The sequence below is a fragment of the Festucalex cinctus genome, chromosome 5 (genome assembly GCF_051991245.1).
Source record: "Festucalex cinctus isolate MCC-2025b chromosome 5, RoL_Fcin_1.0, whole genome shotgun sequence".
NCBI lineage: Eukaryota > Metazoa > Chordata > Actinopteri > Syngnathiformes > Syngnathidae > Festucalex > Festucalex cinctus.
The window spans coordinates 29,619,731-29,641,090 of NC_135415.1; the positions used below are offsets into that span (position 1 = coordinate 29,619,731).

Consider the following 21,360-nt stretch of genomic DNA (forward strand, 5'->3'; position numbering starts at 1 on the left):
TAGCTAGATTGGGGGCGGTGTGGATCAGTGGTATGGTGGTCGTCTTCCAACCCAGAGGTTGTGGGTTTGATCCCATGCCATTGTGACCACGTCACTTCGTAAAAAACCAGAAAGGAAGTCCACCAAACAAAAAACTACCCATCCCAAACACACTCCTCAACTATGAGTTCCATGGGGGGGACTATGTCAGATGTCTGATGTCAGATGATTATGTCAACAGAGAGATCTTCGACAGAGATTTCTTATCATCTGTGGAATCCTCAGAGTGCACGGTTCAGGTGCGGCTGGAAAAACTGACTGAGTAGTCTTCCTCTTCTCACCATGGAAGAATGCTGCAAATGTGCGTATGTCGTGATTTGCGGAAGAAAGGGGAACTACAGTACTGTACGGTATGATGTGGTGTGGTTATGACATTTTACGAATACTCGGGAAATTTATGGACATCAGTCATTGTTTGTAGCTCGAGGACCTCCTGTATATTTCAAAGCCGTTTTCATAACGCCAACACAATAGGCATGTGAGGTGCAGGTATTATTATTTTGTATTATCTTCACATTATCTGTGAATGAAAGACTGCAACTACAACTCGGGGCCTGTCTATCTCTAAGGCAATCATGGACGTTAAGGGTGACTGTTCCCAGTCTGGCCCTCGGGGCTTATGGATAATATATTTGTGGTTTACTATTTACCATTTTATTTTATCGTAAGCATTTGAGCACTTGCGAATCGATGAAACCTTTGAATGAGTGGTAGTCCTTGACTGCAAACCACTTCTTCCATCACCACCTTTTCAAAGGAAATTCAACATTGTCGAATTGTGTTCTGAATGCGAGTGGAACTAAATAGCTGACATTTTATTAGATTCCTTTATTTGATGCTTTATCATTTTCTCATCAGATGTCATATGAATCGTAGCAACTACCACACAGCCGTTTGTGGTTGACCAATACTCATGAATCCTATTGTTGTTTCTCTCTCCCCTCTCCTCTTTTGAAGTAATCTATGAGGGCCTCTTCTCTGGTTGGATACCATCCAAGATATTTCTGTCAGATCGCCAGTGAGTTTGTAGAACGGCGAAGGAGCTCCAACACTTTTGACTGCTGCGGTTTGATGATGATTCTGGCAAAGATGGACAATCTCGTGGTTCCCCAAATGATTTGTACCTGTTAAATGAATTACCTCAGACTAGAACAGGCTGTTCACACAGAATGGACAATGTATAAAAAAAAATATTGCATAAATCTGCAATCCAATGCTTGTTTGTGATTGTTTGTGAGGTTGCAACTCTCTTATAGTTAAGAGAGGAATAAGGAGCATTAATTGTATACAGGGGGCGACGCCTCACAGGGACTAACCATCACTGCAAGGGAAGAAGAGGAACATTCTCAGCAGTCAGGCTGCTAACAGCGCACATAAAACCTTTCCTTTATCTCGCACAACAATCAGTATAATTATGCTCATTGGAGGCATCTAATTAATCTTCTATTGTCAGCCGGTGGCTAAGTGTTTTGCTACTCCTCAGACTGCCACACACTGACATAGTAAAATCTGCAATTAACACTAGGCACATTTATTTACTGCCACATGCCTGAGCTCTGACTCCCTCCAATTACGCCCGATCAATTCTGTCAGGAGTGGTTGGAGCAACACTGGGGAGGCCCTTTTGAGAAACACGGAAGTCCGGTACGACGGAACAAACTACTAATCAGTCATTAGTTCCGCGAGGGAATGTTATCAAATTTATACAGTATAATTATAATCACGTTAATACATATGAAGCGCCTGGAGTTAAAAATGTACAAAATGCGTATACATTCCGACCTTGCAGCAGGTCCTGTATGTGTTTATGTGCCCACCAATGCTTCCAATTCAACATTGTACGTGTTTGTGTGTTTACTACTACATGACTGCAAGCAGACCCCCTGAAGCTCCACTGGCTCCACTGCTGTGAAACCATAGCCCCCACATGGGTGCAGACACTGGGAAGACAAGCCCACTGACTGGAATAACCGTGTTACAAACCCCACTGTAAAACGTCACTAATATTTAATGCCCTGCTGTCAGGTCTGAAGGGCACAGACACACAAGATGAACAGTGCAACCAAGTGTACGCGGCTCTGCAAGGCTCACTGCATCTGAGAGTGAGTGGAAAGGAAATATGAACAACGTGCCTGTACTGTGTGTTATGTGTATGATTGTAGCTGACAAATATAAAAGAAAGACTTGAGACAAGCCTGTTACATGTGAATTCTTTTTGGTTCATCGCATGAACATGCTCAAGTGGTGTCATCTTAAGCAAACATACCGCAATACTTTTTCCACCATTGACCAGTGAGTGGAAAGCATCATAATAAGATGTATCAAGTATATGAGGTGCCATCTGATTCATTTGCGTGGATCAGGTTGAAGACGCATCAAGCTGGTGAGGTTGGGTTAATGGCAGCAAATTTACCGAAGCAGTGATAATTTTGTTGACGAAAAATTTTCTGCATATTTTCCGTCCCAAAAGAGGATTTGTGCAGTCGTTTTGCAGCCAAATGCCGATATATGTTTCTTGGGAGTACCAAGATGGCGGCCCCGCGACTTCAAAAGTCTCAGCCTATGGCCAAGTGATGGGACTTTTGGCTCTTTCAAGGGGAGCCGTTCATTCGGGAGCCGTTCACGTAAAAGAGCCAAAAGACTGGCTCTTTAATGTTTTTTTTGTTTGTTTTAGCTTTTTTTTTTTTAAATGGCAATGCCAGTGAACGCCTCTCGAGAGACTCTGTTCCCATCGTTCTCGTTGAAGAGCCGTTCAAAAGATTCGTTTGTGACTGACACATCACTACTGTGGTTATGGTGGTCATTTCCCAACCTAGAGATTGTGGGTTTGATTCCATGCCATTGTGACCACGTCGAAGTATTCTTGAGCAAGATACTGAACCCTCAATTGCTCCTGATGCTGCGTCATCAGTAGGTGAATTGGTAGTCAAAAATTTAAAGCGCTTTGAGGGCCTTGTAAGGGGGAAAAGCGCTATATAAATGAAGTGCCATTTACCATTTACTATCCAGCGCAAGTACAGTGAGAGACATATCTTATGATGTTTGGAAGTGGAACTGATACATTGGGGGGTGAACTTTAGTCGAAACAAGCTAGTGTTATAGACTGGTCATGTTTTTGTTGTGTTAATGTTGCTCCTTTCACTATTGAAATTATACATTAAAATTTCATTTTACACCAGTGTTGAAAATACAAGGAGCTGTATACATTACAGCCGAAAGACGTAAATATTTTTGGATTTTACATAAACACAGAGACAAAACAGAGACGACAAAAAGAATATGCATTCTTCTATTTTTCTTTGCAGTCATATTTCATTGTCTGTATTTTTGACATCATTTTTGGATGTACAACAAATGTTTTAAAACTGCAAAGACAAAAAAAAAAGGTCAGCATTGTGTAAATAGACCCAAAGTCCATATATCATGGGAATTATTTAGAATGTTAGGTTAAGAGCCCTAAAACATGTGCAGTGCAATCACAGACAACATGCAGACAGCACACTCATGTTTCAAGATAAATATTTTGTTACTATTGAATATTTTGTAGATGGCAGTACTCCTCTGAGGTGTCGGAGGTCAAAGGTTTCGTGTCTGCTGGCAAAGATTCTTCTGCAGAGATCATCACGGGCATTTAAGGTGAAGTGTCCAGCACTGCATTACATTAGAACCAACTAGTTTATTTTTGACCTCACAGTATATTCTTATTGCTCATTTTACCTCTACTAAACTATCTTTCCAGTAGATCTGTGTAAATTATGCTAATGTCTTTTCTTGACCTGTGAGTCCAATCACCTGGTTACCCTGCAATTACGTTCTGATGGAAGGGACATGGTGCTATTTTTGATTATACGGTATATTAAAAAAATGCCTCGTGGGTGATGATGAAGTTTATATCAAAATTGGGTTTCATTGAGTAAGTGTATAAGCTCACCTCGCAATAACACGCAGACGTGCGCATGCTGATAACAACACATTAACCGCGTGACTTCATCTGGAAGCCACTGTGAGTTTCAGGCTCATATGTGTTGAGAGGCCAACTCCTTTGGGAATCGCTTCCCCCTTTCAGGGCTCAAAGGACAAACCCTAACCCGCTTCCCTCAACGGGGTCAACCGCAAGAACCACACCTCCATCTGGTCCGGCACTTTAGGGATTGCCAGGGGGTATGTCAAAACCACGTCTGCCACGTCAAGCCAGCCCCACACGCCGACCCCCGCCCGCCTCAGGCTATACATGCGCTATTGTGCAAAAGCAATCATTCTTATCCCCCCCCCTTCTCTCTCTTTGTTTTACAAATGGTCTCTCCCACATCATTTTACATACACACTCCAACTGAGCTCTCGGGACCTTCCAGGAAGTAATTGTGGCTTTTGTGCGTGTGGTCCCCCCCCTCACTCCGTATATACACGCCACTTCTTCCTCTAAGGAGCCACACCCCCTTGTCAGCTGTCACCGTATAACTGCCTGCAGACAGACCCAGGGGCCTAATGGCAGGATCTATACTACATGAAAACACAATTATAGCTCTTGCTGCAATTGCTACTGTGTGAATTGCCATTAAAAAGTGGTGGAACGTAGCAAAAACCATCCCCCCCAAATCATAAATGATAAAAGTGACGTTATATTGTATAATGGTGTACATCGAAAGCTTGTGAGTGAACAAAAACTTACTCTTTAACTCTTTGACCGCCAACAACGTTTAATAACGTTTAGTAAAATCTTGATGTATGCCACCATAAACGTTAAGTGACGTCAACTACTTTTTTTTTTTTTTGGAATACATCAGTGGTCAGTGCAACGTCCAAGTGCAGCGCAGCCGGGTCAATGAGTTGTGAAATCAAAAACACCCACTAACTATGGCCAGAAGATGGCAGCATTGTAACTTTTCAATGGGCTGCCAGTGTATGGAATTACTCAACTCAACTGAAGGTTATTTAACTTCGCAGCGGTAGCTGCTCGGGCCCTAACTAGAGCTGCAAATTGCAATGAAACATGCAATCTGATGAAACAGAACGTTTTCAACGCTGATGTGAATGATCAAAGCCTTTGTAACATTAAAACTAATTTGATGGAGCAAAAATTATTAGTATCAAAGTCACTGTTGTGGAGAAAATGTATCTTTTCTTTTCAATTTTCACTCAATGTCACTCAAATTACCTATTTTCAAATGGTGATTACTAAAGAATGGAATAAGGTAGAAACACTTTTTTTCTAATGAAAGAATGGAATGCGATCTTTCATGTGGTACCCATGTTGTATATGTAGCAAAAGAACACAATATTCTATTTGCATCGAAAAAAATGAGTTAAAATGTTTGAAATCCGCTGGCATTGGGGGTTGTTTTTTTTAATAAGGTGTGGCAGGAAAAGAGTTCAAGTGAAAGTCAGCCTTAAACATTCGACAATTTTATGTTATATGTCACCTCACTAGTCTAAACATGACATTCTGATTAATATTACCTTTGTGGAATACGTTATAAAGCAAAATCCAGCCAATTTTATCTATCTCAGGGGGCGGCCATTTTGCCAACTTGCTGTCAACTGAAGAGGACATCACAGTTTCTAAAGGGTTCAGACCAATCACAGCGCACCTGTATTGTGAGGTTGAGCTGTGATTGGCTGTTACCTGAGACCTGAGGATCATTGACGTCATTCAGTTGACAGCAAGTGGCAAAATGGCCGCCCCCTTGAGATGGATAAAAATGGCTGGATTTTGCTGCTTAACTCTATTCCACTAATGCAATATTAACCAGATCAGTGGGGCTGCATAGAACATTGTCAAAAAAAAATGTTTTGGGTTGACTTTCCCTTTCAATAAAACCTCTACAAATCCATCTTCCTGATAGCTTATTATTAATTAGTGTGCTTAACACATGGAGATATTTGACCTTGTGTAGCAGTACTGCTTCATAATTTAAACGTGCTGGTAAGTGATGGCAACGACGTCTACCCACCCGCACAAGAGTTACATATTCCGGCGGGATTTCATTATCTCTGAAGCTGATATTTCATAGCAATATGTTTGGCTCTGGCCACATTAAGCCTCCATTACAAGACGCTGCAGGAAACATGTTGATGGGACCTGCAAAAGACACACCCCTCCTGGGCTCGATATTGCAAATCCAGGCAGGCAGGCAGGCAGAGTGAGAAAGCTAAAATGGCAGAGGAGGTGGGGGGAAAATAGTGGCTGGTAATTTATCCACCATTTTTTTCCCGAATGGGAACAGTGACCCCCAATGGATGATATCAGGCAACATGGCAACATGGATAAGCGGCACAACTCAGCAACACGCTGTTATATGTGGCGTGCGGTTTATGAACAGTAGGGGTCAGTATTGCACCACAGCAAATTTGATTTGCACAAAGAATAGTCACATCTGTCTGTGTGACACCACTAATCCCGTTTAATCCATCTGAGTAGTTCATGTCCAGTTTTGCCAGTTGCAACGGCCCTCAAAGGCGCACGGCTATGAAAACAAGGGCAGGGGCCACAGCGGATCCCATTACTGTGAGAGTCAAATGGGCTGAAGTGACAAAGATGACACTTAACATGGTACGACACTGCGTATTACGTGATAATTGCACCACAGACAGAAAAGGAACAGGCACATAGGAACCGAATATGTTTAAATAACCACACACACGACTGTCAGCAAACGACTGAGGAACAAGCAACGCAAATGTTGCACACACACATGCAAAAAGCACATTTTGTCTAGCCAAGTGGAAAGGAATTAAAAAGTTGATAATTGAAGTGCTAATTACCTTAAACATATTGCTACAGTTCTAACAAGGAGAGAATCAGCCCCGACCAAATCAGATCCACACGGGAAGTGTGAAACGGCGCGTCAGCGTGCAATCTGCTCCCTCCGTCATCAAACCACACAAAACCTCTAAAACATACATCTCACGACTAGAGGGGGCTTTCTTGTCACTAAAAAGAGGGCTTCCGCCCATTTACTGTAAAAAACAGCAAACTCTTACCTCATATTTTGTAACATTGCACCATACGTAACATTGTCTAATATCAAGAAACATTTCTAATGTCTGCTATCATTCCAAATGTCAATGCCTTTCTATTTGCATGAATGAATGAATGAATGAATGAATGAATCAATGAATACAGTTGACATGTAGTGGAAGTTGCATGTCTTATGTCATATTTTCAACTCGACAGCTGTGATGCAAGTCAGGGCGACATCAACTATTCCCCCTTGACGTTGACGTCATTGATATTTTTTTTAGTAATAAAAACAAAAAATGGCAATAATCTATAGTCACTGAGAACAAATTCATGCAGAATAGCATAACATACTGTACATACACACGTGGGCCAACTAGTGGAACCCAGAGTTCGAAGCAAACATGGTGAAGCTGCATTTAGCTATTATGCTGCACACAGTTGAAATAGGCTACCAACAGAAGTGAAGTCAGCCCCGAGTGTAAATGCTTTTAAATCTAGGTTAAAAACTTTGCTTTTTTCAGATACCTTTGATGAGGGACTTTTAAACAGCTTTAATTAAGTGTTTTTTATTATTTTAAACTTCCTTATGTTAAATGTGTTAAAGTTTGTTGAATAATGTTTTAAGAATGTTATTATATGTTTTTTTTAGTAAATTTTGTAACCTATTTTCATTTATATATCTTCCTCTGAATGTTAACTACTGTTTCTTGATGCTTATTGTGTTGTCTTTCCTTGTGTAAAGCACATTGAGTTGCCTTGTGTATGAAATGTGCTATACAAATAAACTTGCCTTGCCTTACATACAAGACCACAATGCTCGCTGGTTCCAGCAGCGGACCATCAGGTCACTCATGAATGTCTGCAATACGCTCTATATAGAAAACCAACACTTACTCGCTAACGCTAGATCTTTTTTTTTTTTTTTCCCCCACTCATGAATTTTGCTCTATTTATATGAAAATGTTTAATATTAAATGACAATAATAATGTCACTTTACAACAAATTTAACGAATCTCATTTGAAAAGGTATGTTTTTTATGTAGTTTGTGTGGAAGAAGTTTCCTATTTTGGCGGGCAAATTCATCTAATTCCTTAATTATTTAATTTCAATTAACTGCTCGATATGAAAGTCAATTATAAAAAAATAAAATATATTCTCCAGTATGACTGCCCCAAAGTAATATTTGGTTGCATGAATTTGGTGCGGCAAAACAAAAAAAAAGTGTTCTGACCTCAACGCCATCAAACTCCTTCGAGAATAATTTCAACACTCCCTCTTTTTTTTTTTTTCTCACAACTTTGTCTGGCTAACCTCATTTGTTTGTCTATTACCACATTTTCCAAGTAAAACTGAGTGGGCTGGAAAATATATGACAGTTACAAGAGTATAAAGTGACATTTTGGAAAGTATTATTTGAAGACATTCTCTGTGAAATTGACGCTGTTGTCCACTCACAGTGTAAACGTTTGTAATCTCTTGTCTTTATTTGTAGTGCACTAATAGTTATGAATGTGTTTGATAAAAAAGCTCCTCGGAATAAAAACCTAACCTCGTCTGAACTGCAGCTTGTAGACACCTGTTTTACTTAACGTTACACAAAGCGCACAATTCTGTGTTGCAACCGCAATCAGCATGTAAATCATGAAGCTTGCTTTTTAATGAAGTGTCTCTCCCCGCTGTCTGCTCTTATTAAATGTCTACTAGGGGCAATATAGCTGTTGCTATAGCTACATATTTTTGCAGCGGATACAAAACTGGGATATAATGTGGCCCGGGAGGTTTCACTTTTAATAAATTAGGTAAATAACGAAAGTAATCACACGGAGCCTGCCAGCCAAGCGCAGAGAAATAATGTCTCGACACATATATTATGGCCAACGTCATCCCCCTGAGGGCAATGTTTTATAACCGCACAGAAAAATATGCACCTCATGTTAATGTAGGATTGAAAATTACAATAAATATAATATTGCTAATGTGTTCATCAAGGATCCTGTCTCACAGCATTGTGTGCTCTCTACCGAGCACGAGCACGGATTTCTGCTAATTTAACGTTCCCGAGCCTATTCATCCCTTGAGCTTTTTGCTCTGAGGTAACGTTGCTATATCTCAATGATTATGACTAGTTATCGGTGACTCTGTATGTATGCGCGGACCAAGAGTCTTGCACAGCTCGTATTCACCTGAAAAAACACAGCAGGAACATGAGACATGGTCTAGCTTCATTATTATGTTTACCGTATTTTCCGCACTATAAGGCGCACCTAAAAGCCTTCAATTTTTTCAAAAGCTGACCATGCGCCTTATAATCCAGTGCGCCTTATTTATAGATCAATATTGATCCGCAACAGGTCTCGCTGTCAAGACGCTAGTCGGTGACCCTGCACGATCGGCGACGCGCATCCGCGAAAAATCCCGCCATCTTGGATCGCTAGCTAATACTAATACTTTACCTGAGAGAAAATAATAAAACAGCTGTTTATTCATTTTGGGAGTGAATGGAGTTGTCAGAAAGCTGGTTTGTAATCTATTCATAAAGTTTGACTGACCTGTTTTGTTGACATTCCCTTTAGCGCAGCACCATCTAATGGATGCATAACGTAACCCCAGCCTTTACTGTAGTGCCTTATATATGGAAAAAGTTTTAAAATATGTCATTCATTGAAGGTGCGCCTTATAATGCGGTGCACATTATAGTGCGGAAAATACGGTCATTTATTCTGGGCTCATTTTTCGTATAAAAATGTTCGACTCATGCTATGTAGCTAGCTAGCTTCCTTCCCCCCCTCCAAAAAAAAAAATCAAATTCGCAAACGGTTTTATTTTGAAATATACCGTATTTACCTTAATGCGAGACACCCGATTTCCTGTCCGGCTCGTGCAATTTCTTCAGCTTCACGAAATTCCGCATGCGGCGTCCGGAAGAAATAGAACGCTTGCGGAAACCTTCCGCATCACCGCAGTCGTTCCGCACCGCAGCGGGTGTGAATTGACACGTAGACTTGAATGCGTTCTATCCTTGCGGCGTCCGTACGGCCGCCGTACAGAGAACGCACCGCATCCGTTCCGCAGTCAGTGTGAATTGGGCTTTAGATCTCATCGAACAACAGTGTGCTGTCCAGCAAAATGGAGGAGCTGATTTTAGCAGTTTCAAACTATTTTTATATGATACCTATCAATGAATGACATGAACAGACTCTTATTCAAACACCAGGAAGACTCCCAAATTGTCCCAATATTTTTGCCATGCATGCCATATTGTCAAAGTTTAGTTTTCTTGACTATCAGGAAGCAAACCAACACTTCTCCAGCAACTAGCTACCATTTTTACAACCGTCTGCAGCGGGATTTTAACTATGACCCTCCAGTTCCAAAGCTCAAGTCCTTTCCAATGAGTCTCCTAGCTCCAAATTAGACTGTACGGTTAAAAGTGGGATTTAAGTTGATCCTGATAAAAAATTGTCATACAATCTGCAAATCAATTGTAAGTCATGCTTTCTCTTCAGCACGGCCTCGGCTGCAACACATGTCACGTGCCTCCAGACAGCACCGCAGTGCTCTCTATTATCGTGTCATCTAATAATGCTCTTAGTTAAATTGCAGTTCACTACTTTTGCTCCAGGAGTTCGGGCCTCCTTTACGAGGTTAGCACTTACAAGCCTTTCAAGCCCATAATTAAATCAAGGAGGTCATATTTGCAGGTGATCTAATAACGGGCGCATCACTGGATATCGTTTTAGTTCCTTTATGAGGACCTCAGGCCGTTTGGTACTAGGCGACATGGAGAGACTGAATCAAAAAATGTGTTATTGCTTATCAGAGTCTGAAAGAATTTTTCATTTGAAATTCAGATGCATTTGCCTGTGAGTGTTAAAACACAAAGAGCTCATTCAGAGTTCATTTTTCGTCGGTTCATATCAAGTTCCATGTGTGTATGTTTCCTGTTTCCATCCAAGTCATGTCGTCTTTTTCAGCAATTTTGTTCCCTGTTATTTTGGCATTTTGTTTATTCAGTATTCATTGAAGTACTTTGTTTGCCCCCCTTTTTTTTGTGTTATTTTGAAATGAAACCGTTTTTGAGTGAAGACTGCATCACCTCTTGCATTTCATGACTTCATTTGCTTCCGTGCACTTGGGTCCCACATGTACAAGTCTACTGACACTTTCCAGCAAACTAACATATGTAGCAGATTAGTTTTCATAACTACTATTTCTTCCTCTACTCAACCACGGACCTTTGGTGGTAGTCCAAGCTCTAATTGTAATAGTACCTGAGCATAAACAGTAACACCAACCAAACTATTAAAAAAAAAAAAAAAAAGATGAGAAATTCTGGTCTCATTCTGTCCATGCAATACATACTAATAAATAAACATTGTTACATTAATTATTGCTCTGAAGGTATCAATAAAAGAAGACAATATTAACTTTGTAAAAGTATGTTGAATAATTGTTACAAATGCATACTCGGTAAGAAAGCATATTCCTCAGAAAATCAATAATTACTCAACATCTTCATGAAGAAAACATTTCCACTGTTTTATTATACAGTACAGCGTTATTTTATCGACAGTATATACTCTGATTTTATAAAAAAAGAAATAATAATTCTATATACACCGTATTTTCCGCACTATAAGGCATCAATGAATTACATATTTTCAAACTTTTTCCATCTATAAGGTGCTACAGTAGAGGCTGGGGTTACGTTATGCATCCATTAGATGGTGCTGCACTAAAGGGAATGTCAACAAAAGTCAGATAGGTCAGTCGAACTTTATGAATAGATTACAAACCAGATTTCTGACAACTCCATTCACTCCCAAAATGAATCAACAGCTGTTTTATTATTTTCTCTGAGGTAAAGTATTAGTTAGTATTAGCTAGCGATCCAAGATGGCGGGATCTTCTGCGCATGAGCGTCACCGATCGTGCTGATATAGCGTCTTGACAGCGAGACCTGTTGCGGCTCAATATTGATCCATATACAAGGCGCACTGGATTATAAGGCGCATGGTCAGTTTTTGAAAAAATTGAAGGCTTTTAGGTGCGCCTTATAGTCGTGAAAATACGGTAGCTGTGAAATAGTTACCACTTAAGTGAAGACGACTTGTGGTGCAGGTTCACTTGATCTAACAGTGAAATGAACAAAAACATTCATTCATCCCGGCTCTCCCGTCTTGTCCACAAGCTGAACTTGCAGTGAGAGATTTGCCCGAGGGAGGCTCGGAATAATAGAGTGGAGTGTCTGGAGGGTTTTCATACGTGACATTGTAAGTGGGGGGGCAGCGTGTGTGCGTGTGTGTGCATGCGTGTGTGTGTAGCATAGCACTAATGGACAACAGTGCCGTGTCCAAGTGAGTGAGTGTGTTTGTCGCTTGTGCGGGTCAGCGTTATGCGTTATTCATAGCTCCCTTGAAGCGCATTGAAGGTCAAAGGCATGATGCTGAGTATCCTGCAAGCATCTCTTTCACGGCAACCATAAAACATTACCACTGCATCTATTCACGTCTCATTTATGGCAACAACTGCATACTGTATCATCAAGTTATGTGATTTGAAATGTAGATGTGCTTTAGTAACTGCAGAGTATTTGAACTTCCAGAGATCCACAGTTGTGTCAGCTAGATATATAATTGCTTAGTACAAACTAAATATCACAGCCAAACTAATTTGCAGTCATGTTAACTTCCTCCGGAAATATATGAGATATTTTCATCCGATTAAGATGCCCAGAGGCTACATAAGACTCATTATTTAGTTGGCGTTTTTTTCCTGCTATATTTCCCTTCCTCAATAGTGCCACGGTGGATGACGGCCTCAGAAAGGAACACAAAAACATCCGTCCAGTTAAACAAGTTGTTCACACATTGACAGGCTATCTCACAGGAACAGAGGCGGTGGGGGCCCAATGTCGTGCTTAAAAACTGAGGATAATGGCAGGCCCTTTCGGCATAAACAAACACACGTCAACAGCCGGCAGTGGTGGGAGGGACGATCCATCTTTAGATGCATTGTGATGCAATATTCTGAATTGATTTTAATATTATGAGAACTAACAGGACTTTCAAGAACTGATAAGTCTGAGAATCAATGACCCAATTAAAAGTCACTAAATTTGGTAAAGGACAAAGCTGTGCAAGGTGGGATAGAACATCAGCCGAAGAGACTTATTAGGAGGATTAACTCAGTCTGAAAGGGTTCACAGTTCAAATAAAAAATACATTCCCTGTTGCAACTCAAGTACTGCAGAACTGTCAAGCCAACGCAGTTGCCCACTTTAAAGAGATGAAGAAGGGGACAACTGACCATTTTGTTCTTCTTGGAGTATGTTTTTTTCAGCAGCCTCTCGTTCATCCTCTCCTGCTCTCGCTGCGCGTGATGAAAGAATCCGTTCTCCAGTGGATCGGCAATCGGCTGAACATTCTCCTCTTCCTCCTCCTCATCTTCCGTCTTTGGCCGTTTCGCAAGCCTTTTCTCCTGCCACCGCTCCTTCTCCCGTGTTTTCAGAAGCCCCGTTTTCTTCTGCAGAAAGACGGAGAGCACATTTGTAGTTATTGATACAATAACAAAATCGTGAATTTTCCAAAACGTATCAGTCGGATAGACATGCTTTTGATGGTTCAAACTGGACAGAGAACTCTCTACTAGGGATAGACCGATAATCGTCCCCGGCATATTTGGCATTTTGACAAATATCGGCATCGGCCATGTTTTGAATCTGAAGGCCGATAAAGCTCACTGAGCAGGGGATACTTGCGAACGTAGCGAATTTGGGGTTTTCATCAGGATTTGTAAGATGTTCGCAGTCAGTTTTTATTTGTCGTAAACACATTTGGAACATATTCACACAATTTTTCACCGCGAAAATCTTTTTGAAACGTTTTTACGAACCCTAACAAAAACCCCAAATGAGCTACATTCACATGAATTTGTTACTCAGTGAGAAATTATATATAGTTTGAAAGAATTCCCCCCACCCCCTCCCCATTTTACTGCAAATGAATATCGGCTTGAAATATCGGTTATCGGCCGACTTGACTACAAATAATCTGTATTGGTATCGGCCTTGAAAAAACCATATCGGTCTATCACTACTCTCTACCACTGAATATTAGTGATGGGACTTTCGGCTCTTTCTGGGGAGCCGTTCATGTAAAAGAGCCGTTCAAAAGACTGGCTCTTTTATGGGGTTTTTTGTTTGTTTGTTTGTTTTTAGCATTTTCAAAAAATGCCATGGAATATCCATCCATCCATCCATCCATTTTCTTAACCGCTTATTCCTCACAAGGGTCGCGGGGGCTGCTGGCGCCTATCTCAGCTGGCTCTGGGCAGTAGGCGGGGGACACCCTGGACTGGTTGCCAGCCAATCGCAGGGCACACAGAGACAAACAACCATCCACACTCACACGCACACCTAGGGACAATTCGGAGCGCCCAATTAACCTGCCATGCATGTCTTTGGAATGTGGGAGGAGACCGGAGTACCCGGAGAAGACCCACGCGGGCACGGGGAGAACATGCAAACTCCACCCAGGAAGGTCCGAGCCTGGACTCGAACCGGAGACCTCAGAACTGGGAAGCGGACGTGCTAACCACTCGACTACCGTGCCGCCCTGCCATGGAATAGTCTAAAAAAAATAACATTCAATGAAGTTTTATTCTCTTAGAACATAAGAAAATATAAATGTGTAGTGTACAACACTTTACGGCTCTCGATAAAGACTCGATTCTCATCGTTCACGTTGAAGAGCCGTTCAACAGACTCGATTCCTTCGTGACCAACACATCACTACTGAACATCATTGTAATGATGTTGGCAAAAGGTAGAATATTGCACACTTGTTTCTAAAAATGTGTCTCCCATAACCATGTGTTGATATTTACTTCATCAAGCGATTATATTCATTCAATGTGTCAAACGGAAACACAAACCGGAATAATGACAATAATACTTTGTAGATGAGGGCGCTTCAACTAAAGCAGTGCTTCTCAATTATTTTCTGTCATGCCCCCCCTAGTAAGAAGAAAACATCCCCCCCCCCCACACGACTATAAATAGTATCATTTGTCTATGAAATTGTTATAAGCACACCTCTGCATAACACTGTATCCTTATTAACATATAAGAGAATAAAAAAAGAAATAAATATGGACCAACTTACAGCAAAGAATAGCTTTATTAACTGTAACAAAAAAGATTTAAAGTGCATCTGAAATTCAAAAATAAAATAAAATCCTTAATTAAACTATAAACATTTTTTTTGACTGACCATGACAAACCATATGATACGGAAAAATAAAATGACATAAAATCAATAAATAATAATGCATTCAAACTGATCACCAACATTAACTCAGGATATTAAAAACAATAACTAACCTGCAAAACAAAAATATAAAATAATTTGTACTGATTTTTTTTTTTATGCTGTGTGCAAAGCGCGCATGCTCAGTGCAAACAAAACCCCTACACCACCGAGCGAATGCTCCCTGCGCACACCCTGCCAATGAGAGCGCCACTGCCCCCTAATGTAGTGGAGGTGCAATTGCACTTTATTCTAGGACAGTAAAAAAAAAAAAAAAAAAACATGTTCCCCGAGGTCAAACGCGCGCCCCCCTGGGGGGGCCCGCCCCACTATTTGAGAAGCACTGAACTATAGTAAAGAAAATTCACATTTTGGAACTTTCAATAAAGACAACGCAAACAGAAATCAGCATGTTGACAACTGAAACGCCAAAACTGCAAACAGTACGAAGATAGTATTTGCTTGAAGAAAGCAAGCAAACACTCGAGCGGAGAAGCAACCGTAATCATTATCTCTCTCAAGTCATTTTTAATCATGTCAGCAGCAGAACAATGCTTTACTGGAGCCATAATCACTTTATGGCGCTGATATAATGAGCTTATGATATGAACCGAACGTCTGCTTTTTACACACTCACTGAAAATACACTCACTAACACTTACACTGTGACCAAGCCATTTCCCCCAACTAATCATTCCTTTCACGCTTCAGTCACGGCCTGCTTGGAACTGCTGTTTGTTTACTGGAATTCAAACACTATTTGTAACAGTCGGGCGTCTTACACAAGAGTTTTCCGTCGCCCATTCCCTCAAACTCACCCCCTGAATCAGCACTGATTGATCTAATAGCTTCATCTAAGAGGCTGTCATGTGTCAAGCTGTTATTGCTGTGTTTTCCGTGGTGTAAAATTGCAATACCGAGTTTGCCACTCTTATTTTGCCAAATAGGGTAAAGACTACAATAATACCGCTTATTGTTCAATTTATACAGTTCCAACACAATCAGTTATCAGCAAATTATTATCGCTGTAAAGGCAGATGTTTTGATACAGCAATTTATTTTCGATTGGGCATGCGTATCTACTATAATGGCCGGTGAATGTGTATCATGAACCACTGCCACGAGCTTGACACAAAGAACTGTAAGGTCCAATTTCCAATAAGCATATATACTAGGGGTGTTAATAAAAAAAAAATCGATTCAGCAATATATTGCGAGCCACTAGAGGGTGCTAGAACTGCACAAATGGAAATCAAGCTGACTTTAACAGATGCGTTCCTTTTAAATATTGTGAACATGACGACGACGATATTGTGGCAGTTTTAATACCACGATATTGCCCTTATTGTTACATCCCTAATAAAGAGCTAAAAGATACTTGACATCACATAGCATTTCACCAGTTCAAAACATACACTTGACCACAAAGTCATGACCCAAACATTACCCTTGCATGACCCTCGCCATGACAATATCTGCTTAAAAAACTTGTCAATTATGTTTTGCCATTCAGATTGAAGCCGGCTAGTGAAGTTTGAGTAGCCAACAAAATGATAGCATTATATCTGCAATGAAAAGCCACAGCAGCATCCTTGTGCAATTCAATGATGACACGAGGCACATTGTTTGTTGTTTCTCGTCATATGAGAGAGAGGGCTTTTATTTTCAGAGAAATCCCCACTGTGACACAACACAGTGTCAAACACAGCAGCAGCATCCCACGGGATACACTTCAGCACATCACAGTTTTAGACGATTTAATACCAAAGAAAACGCAACCGACTTTAGCGTTCCATCGCCGCTGCCACTTTTGATATCCGACGAGTAAGTACATAAGATTTATTGCTCGCTCGTCAGACCGATTGTGTACACGTTACAGCAGCTCGGGGACTTGTCATGATTTAGACACGATTGATTTTTATCATGCAGTCCCGGGCGAGCAAACCAAGCACACGGAGAGAGCGAAGCAAGCATTGCGCTACCATGAAGCCGATGCTGTTGTCAGGTGCATCAAACAACCCTTTGATTAAGACGCTCATTACCCCTCGTCCCCGTACCGCTCAAAGCGCGTAATCAGTGGGTTACACCGGTGAGAGAGGGAGAGAAAAAAAGAAAAGAAAAGACCACATTGTGTGTCAAAAGGCTTATCAGCGTGTGAACAAGAGAACGCACACGTTTCTACTGTGATCAATGTTCGCGAGCAGATTAAATGAACTGCATCCTTTTCACCTTCTCCTCTTCGATGTGTTGTATTTTCCCGTTCGTTTCACTTTACAGTTCAGGGCCTCTGCGTAGTTCTACGTACTTATGTGCATTATGGGAGAACAGGGAGAAGAAAGCAAATGCCTGGTATTAATCCGAGCACCACAGTGTGTTGCTATACTTGAGCAGTTAGTAGTGGTCAGGAGTTTGTTTGTTTTTTTTGTCTCATTCTTGGTCTGCATCTTACTTTGCGGTCAGCTTGGTTGCTTGCGGCCATGTTTTTTGTTTGATCGTTTGTTTGTTTTTTTCGTAGTACGGTAGGAATAGGGTAAAGTAAAAATATTGTACAGCTCCCGGTGTTCACAATGATTGTTTTGTGGCATTGCAATAAAATAAAAAAATAGAAAAAAAAGATCCGATTGAATCAAAATAAATCTGATTTTCCTGCAGTTTTTACGCCGACACCCTCCGACACAGACTGTTGTGAGTGGAAAAACGATGTGACCAATATGTCCCGTGAACCTGCCACTGACTGTCACGAAAGGCCCCCCCGCTTGCCGCTCAGCCCACACACTGCAGCCCAAAATACAGTCTGGTGTCATTTCCACCGCTTTCTCCACATGCCCACTTCCTCTCCAGGGAGAGGAAGTGTTGCCTTGGCAACACTTATCCCCCCTGATGGAGACTAAACGTACATTCCGATTAAAAAAAAACAATCAGTCCCAAATATATCATTACTGCCCTGTCCTTAGCAAAGCTATTTGCAGTTGTCAGGTTTCAAACTGTGTTAATATCAGATCTCTTGTATGATTTAAACTTTTTTTGTCATATTTAGCCATAATCCTGTATTCACAAAACACAAACAGGGAGAAGAACACAGTTGACATCCTATCAAATCTCATCTCACCGGAGGAGATCCTTGACCGGAGTGCTTTTTGAAAAACTCGAGGTCAAACGGGAAAACGATGACTCTGGCAAGTCATCAAGCAGAGGGCGAGAGCAATGCAATTAGCTCCACGTAGCAACACAAGTGAGCAGTGTGCTGCGTTTAGCTCAGGATGTAACAATGCTCGCAGTATAATTGCACCCTGCCGAGTGCACTCTCATCCTGTGTTTAACAGGTACAGTAGAAAACAGGGCATGAGAGAGAGAAAAGGGGGGAAAAAAAAAAGAGACAGGTATTGCCAAAGGCCTTGGAATGGAGCCATTTCAGCAGGCAGAAGATCGAGAGAGAAATATGTGAAGGGTGTCAAGAGGAAAGTGATCTCCCTGCAGTCAAGGCTGGCAATAGAACCATCTGATAACTCATTCCACAGGGATGTCAATAATTACTGAAGAAGATAGGCACAGACTAACAGCCTGATTTTACTCACGGTTTGCATGAGCAAAAAAACAGTCGGCAAAACTTGATCTTATGCAGGTCGACTTTTTTTTTTCCACTTTTTTTTCCAGTGGCTTTTACCACATAGTTGGAGATGATTTATTTTTTCCCCAAGATTATGATATTTTTAGATGGTTCATAAACTAAATAATTTGACCAGTTACTTCCTCTCCAAAATTTACTTTGGAATTTAATATTTGTGGAGTTTTTATATTTTTGATATTTAACTAATTCGCTCGCCGCCATTTTCACATTTCGCAATCCCGTTCGCTCCCCGGCTGTTTTACTGAATTATGACCGATTTTGCAAGGCCCACAGAATATTGTGTTCAATTGCTATAAAAGCATGGAACCTATCAAAAGAAAGATTAGTCTTTCATCAGGAAAAAAAAAAAAAGTATGTTTCTATCTGTTTCCGTTTTGCAGCAATTAGCATTAGAAGAGAGCTAATTTTCATCAGTTTTCACAAATCTATTTAAAATTGTAAGTAATTGAGCTTTTTTTCGAGATGGCCCTGGTTGATCTCCTTTGCTCTGCTGCCACCTGCTGGCCGTTTGTGTAATAACTACCATTTCTGCAACCGTTCTTTGCAGTTGAGAGGCTGCATCAAAGCCTTCTGTATGCTCTAGCATAAAAACAAACAAACAAAAACAACGTATAAATACGTCTTTGGGACAAAACATTTTAAAAAAAAACATTTAAACGTTATTGGGAGCAAATGAGTTAAGAATGATGTGACATACTGAATACTGAATTAAAATGAATCAAATAGAATCTGAAAAAAATAAAAAATACAATTGAATCACATTGAACTCTTGTGAATCGAAATCGAATGAATTGAGGAAATTAGAATCGATACCAGGCCCTATGTCTGTTTCTGATTATAGCCTTGAATGTCGCACTCCTGCTTGCTATTACCGTCATCAATCTCAGAATTTCAAATAGTTACGATGAGATGCATTTTTGCTGACGGCAATTTGCAGCACAGAATAATTCTGCTTCCTGCTACCTTTCCTCTGCTTCGTGTGCGCCTGCTTCCACTCGTGATCATACAGCCGCGCGCCTCCCGTCTCCTAGCCTTCCCCCGTAATGAGGAGTGATCCATTCCCCTCCCGTGGAGGAAAGACATGTTTATACAGCTCCTGCTCACAGGCAGCCAGAGGAGAAAAACTGATTACAGAGGCACTCTGGTCAAATGTCAACACGACGCTGCACAAGTCGAGACACACATCAAACGCTGCAGCAAGAGCGCGAGCAGACGGCTTAGCGCTTCAGTCAAACAGCTCAAAGCAAACAAACCTTTGAGTTTACAAATAGAGGAATTTCCTCTTGTTGTGGACCTCGCGAGCCGATCGAGAGGATCGAGTGATTTTCACTGTGGTATATTGGACTGAGCAAAATGAACTTATATCACCGAAAATGTGCCAAATCACCATGTGGCTGACCAGTGTTGTCGGCCAAAAAAAAAAGTGCTTTCCAAAGTAAGTCGTAGTCTAACGCGTTACTTTATTCTACAAAGTAGTCTGATTAAAGTTACTGTCCAGAGATTCAATGCGTTACTCCACATTTTCATGAAGACGGCAAAATATCTCACTGTTGTAATAGTCACAAACAACTGCCGCTAACTACCAAGATGAGGCGGAAGTCATTGATGATCACCACACTGAATTCAGCCATGGTCTGGTCGTGAACGGTTTGCACATTCAAAACAAAAGTGATGATACTTTTACTACTCGTTTGATTAACCAACAGGCACACAACGCAAAAAAAAAAAAAAAAAAAAAAAAAAAAAAAAAAAAAAAAAGAAGTGTACATTATGGACCATAAAAGTAGTAAAACAATTTATTTCCGCGTCGACTCAAGTGTACACACTGGAATAGCGGAACAAACAATAGAGGAATTAATTAAGGGGATTTTCATTTTCAACCTGGATAGATTTTTATTTTTTGTTTTCTAAAAAGTATTTATGTTACAAGAAGTCAAGAGAGACTGCCTATTTTGTTTTTCAGAAAAAAACAACTTTATTTTCATGTTAAAAATGCACTTTCAATAAAGTATTTGGAACTCCGTTTCTACCGCATTATTTTGATGTTTAGATTGTTACTAACTTTTAATCTAACTTAGTTACTTTTAAAATCAAGTAATCAGTAACGCAATTTAGTTACTTTTAAAACCAAGTAATCAGTAAAGTAACTAAGTTACTTTTTCAAAGTAACTGTGGCAACACTGTGGCCGACTGATGACACCCCGAACAAGAGGGCAGCAGGTTTGTTGCCGGAACAGCAATTCATTACAAGACCCCCCCCCCCCCCCCCCTCTGAGAAAATTAAGAGCAGGGGGCCAACTGTGATTCATCTTTGCTGAACAGACAGAAAAGCAGCACAGACAGCAATGTTTTGCAGTCCCTGTGAAGCCATAACTGTGAAGAAGTGAGGAAGACCAGCTTGAAAATAGCAAACTGGGCCGA

General features: G+C 40.7%; 1 protein-coding gene across 10 annotated transcripts in view; it reads right to left on the bottom strand.

Moving 5' to 3' along the window:
• Positions 1-21,360, bottom strand: part of fbrsl1 (fibrosin-like 1) — a 302,303-nt gene that overhangs the window by 190,604 nt on the left and 90,339 nt on the right. For all 10 annotated transcript variants that reach the window (XM_077521257.1, XM_077521256.1, XM_077521252.1 and 7 more), the window contains one exon: positions 13,312-13,527. In XM_077521257.1, the coding sequence (XP_077377383.1) occupies positions 13,312-13,359 (48 nt within the window). In that variant the 5' untranslated portion in view covers positions 13,360-13,527. The remainder of the gene's footprint in view (positions 1-13,311; positions 13,528-21,360) is intronic.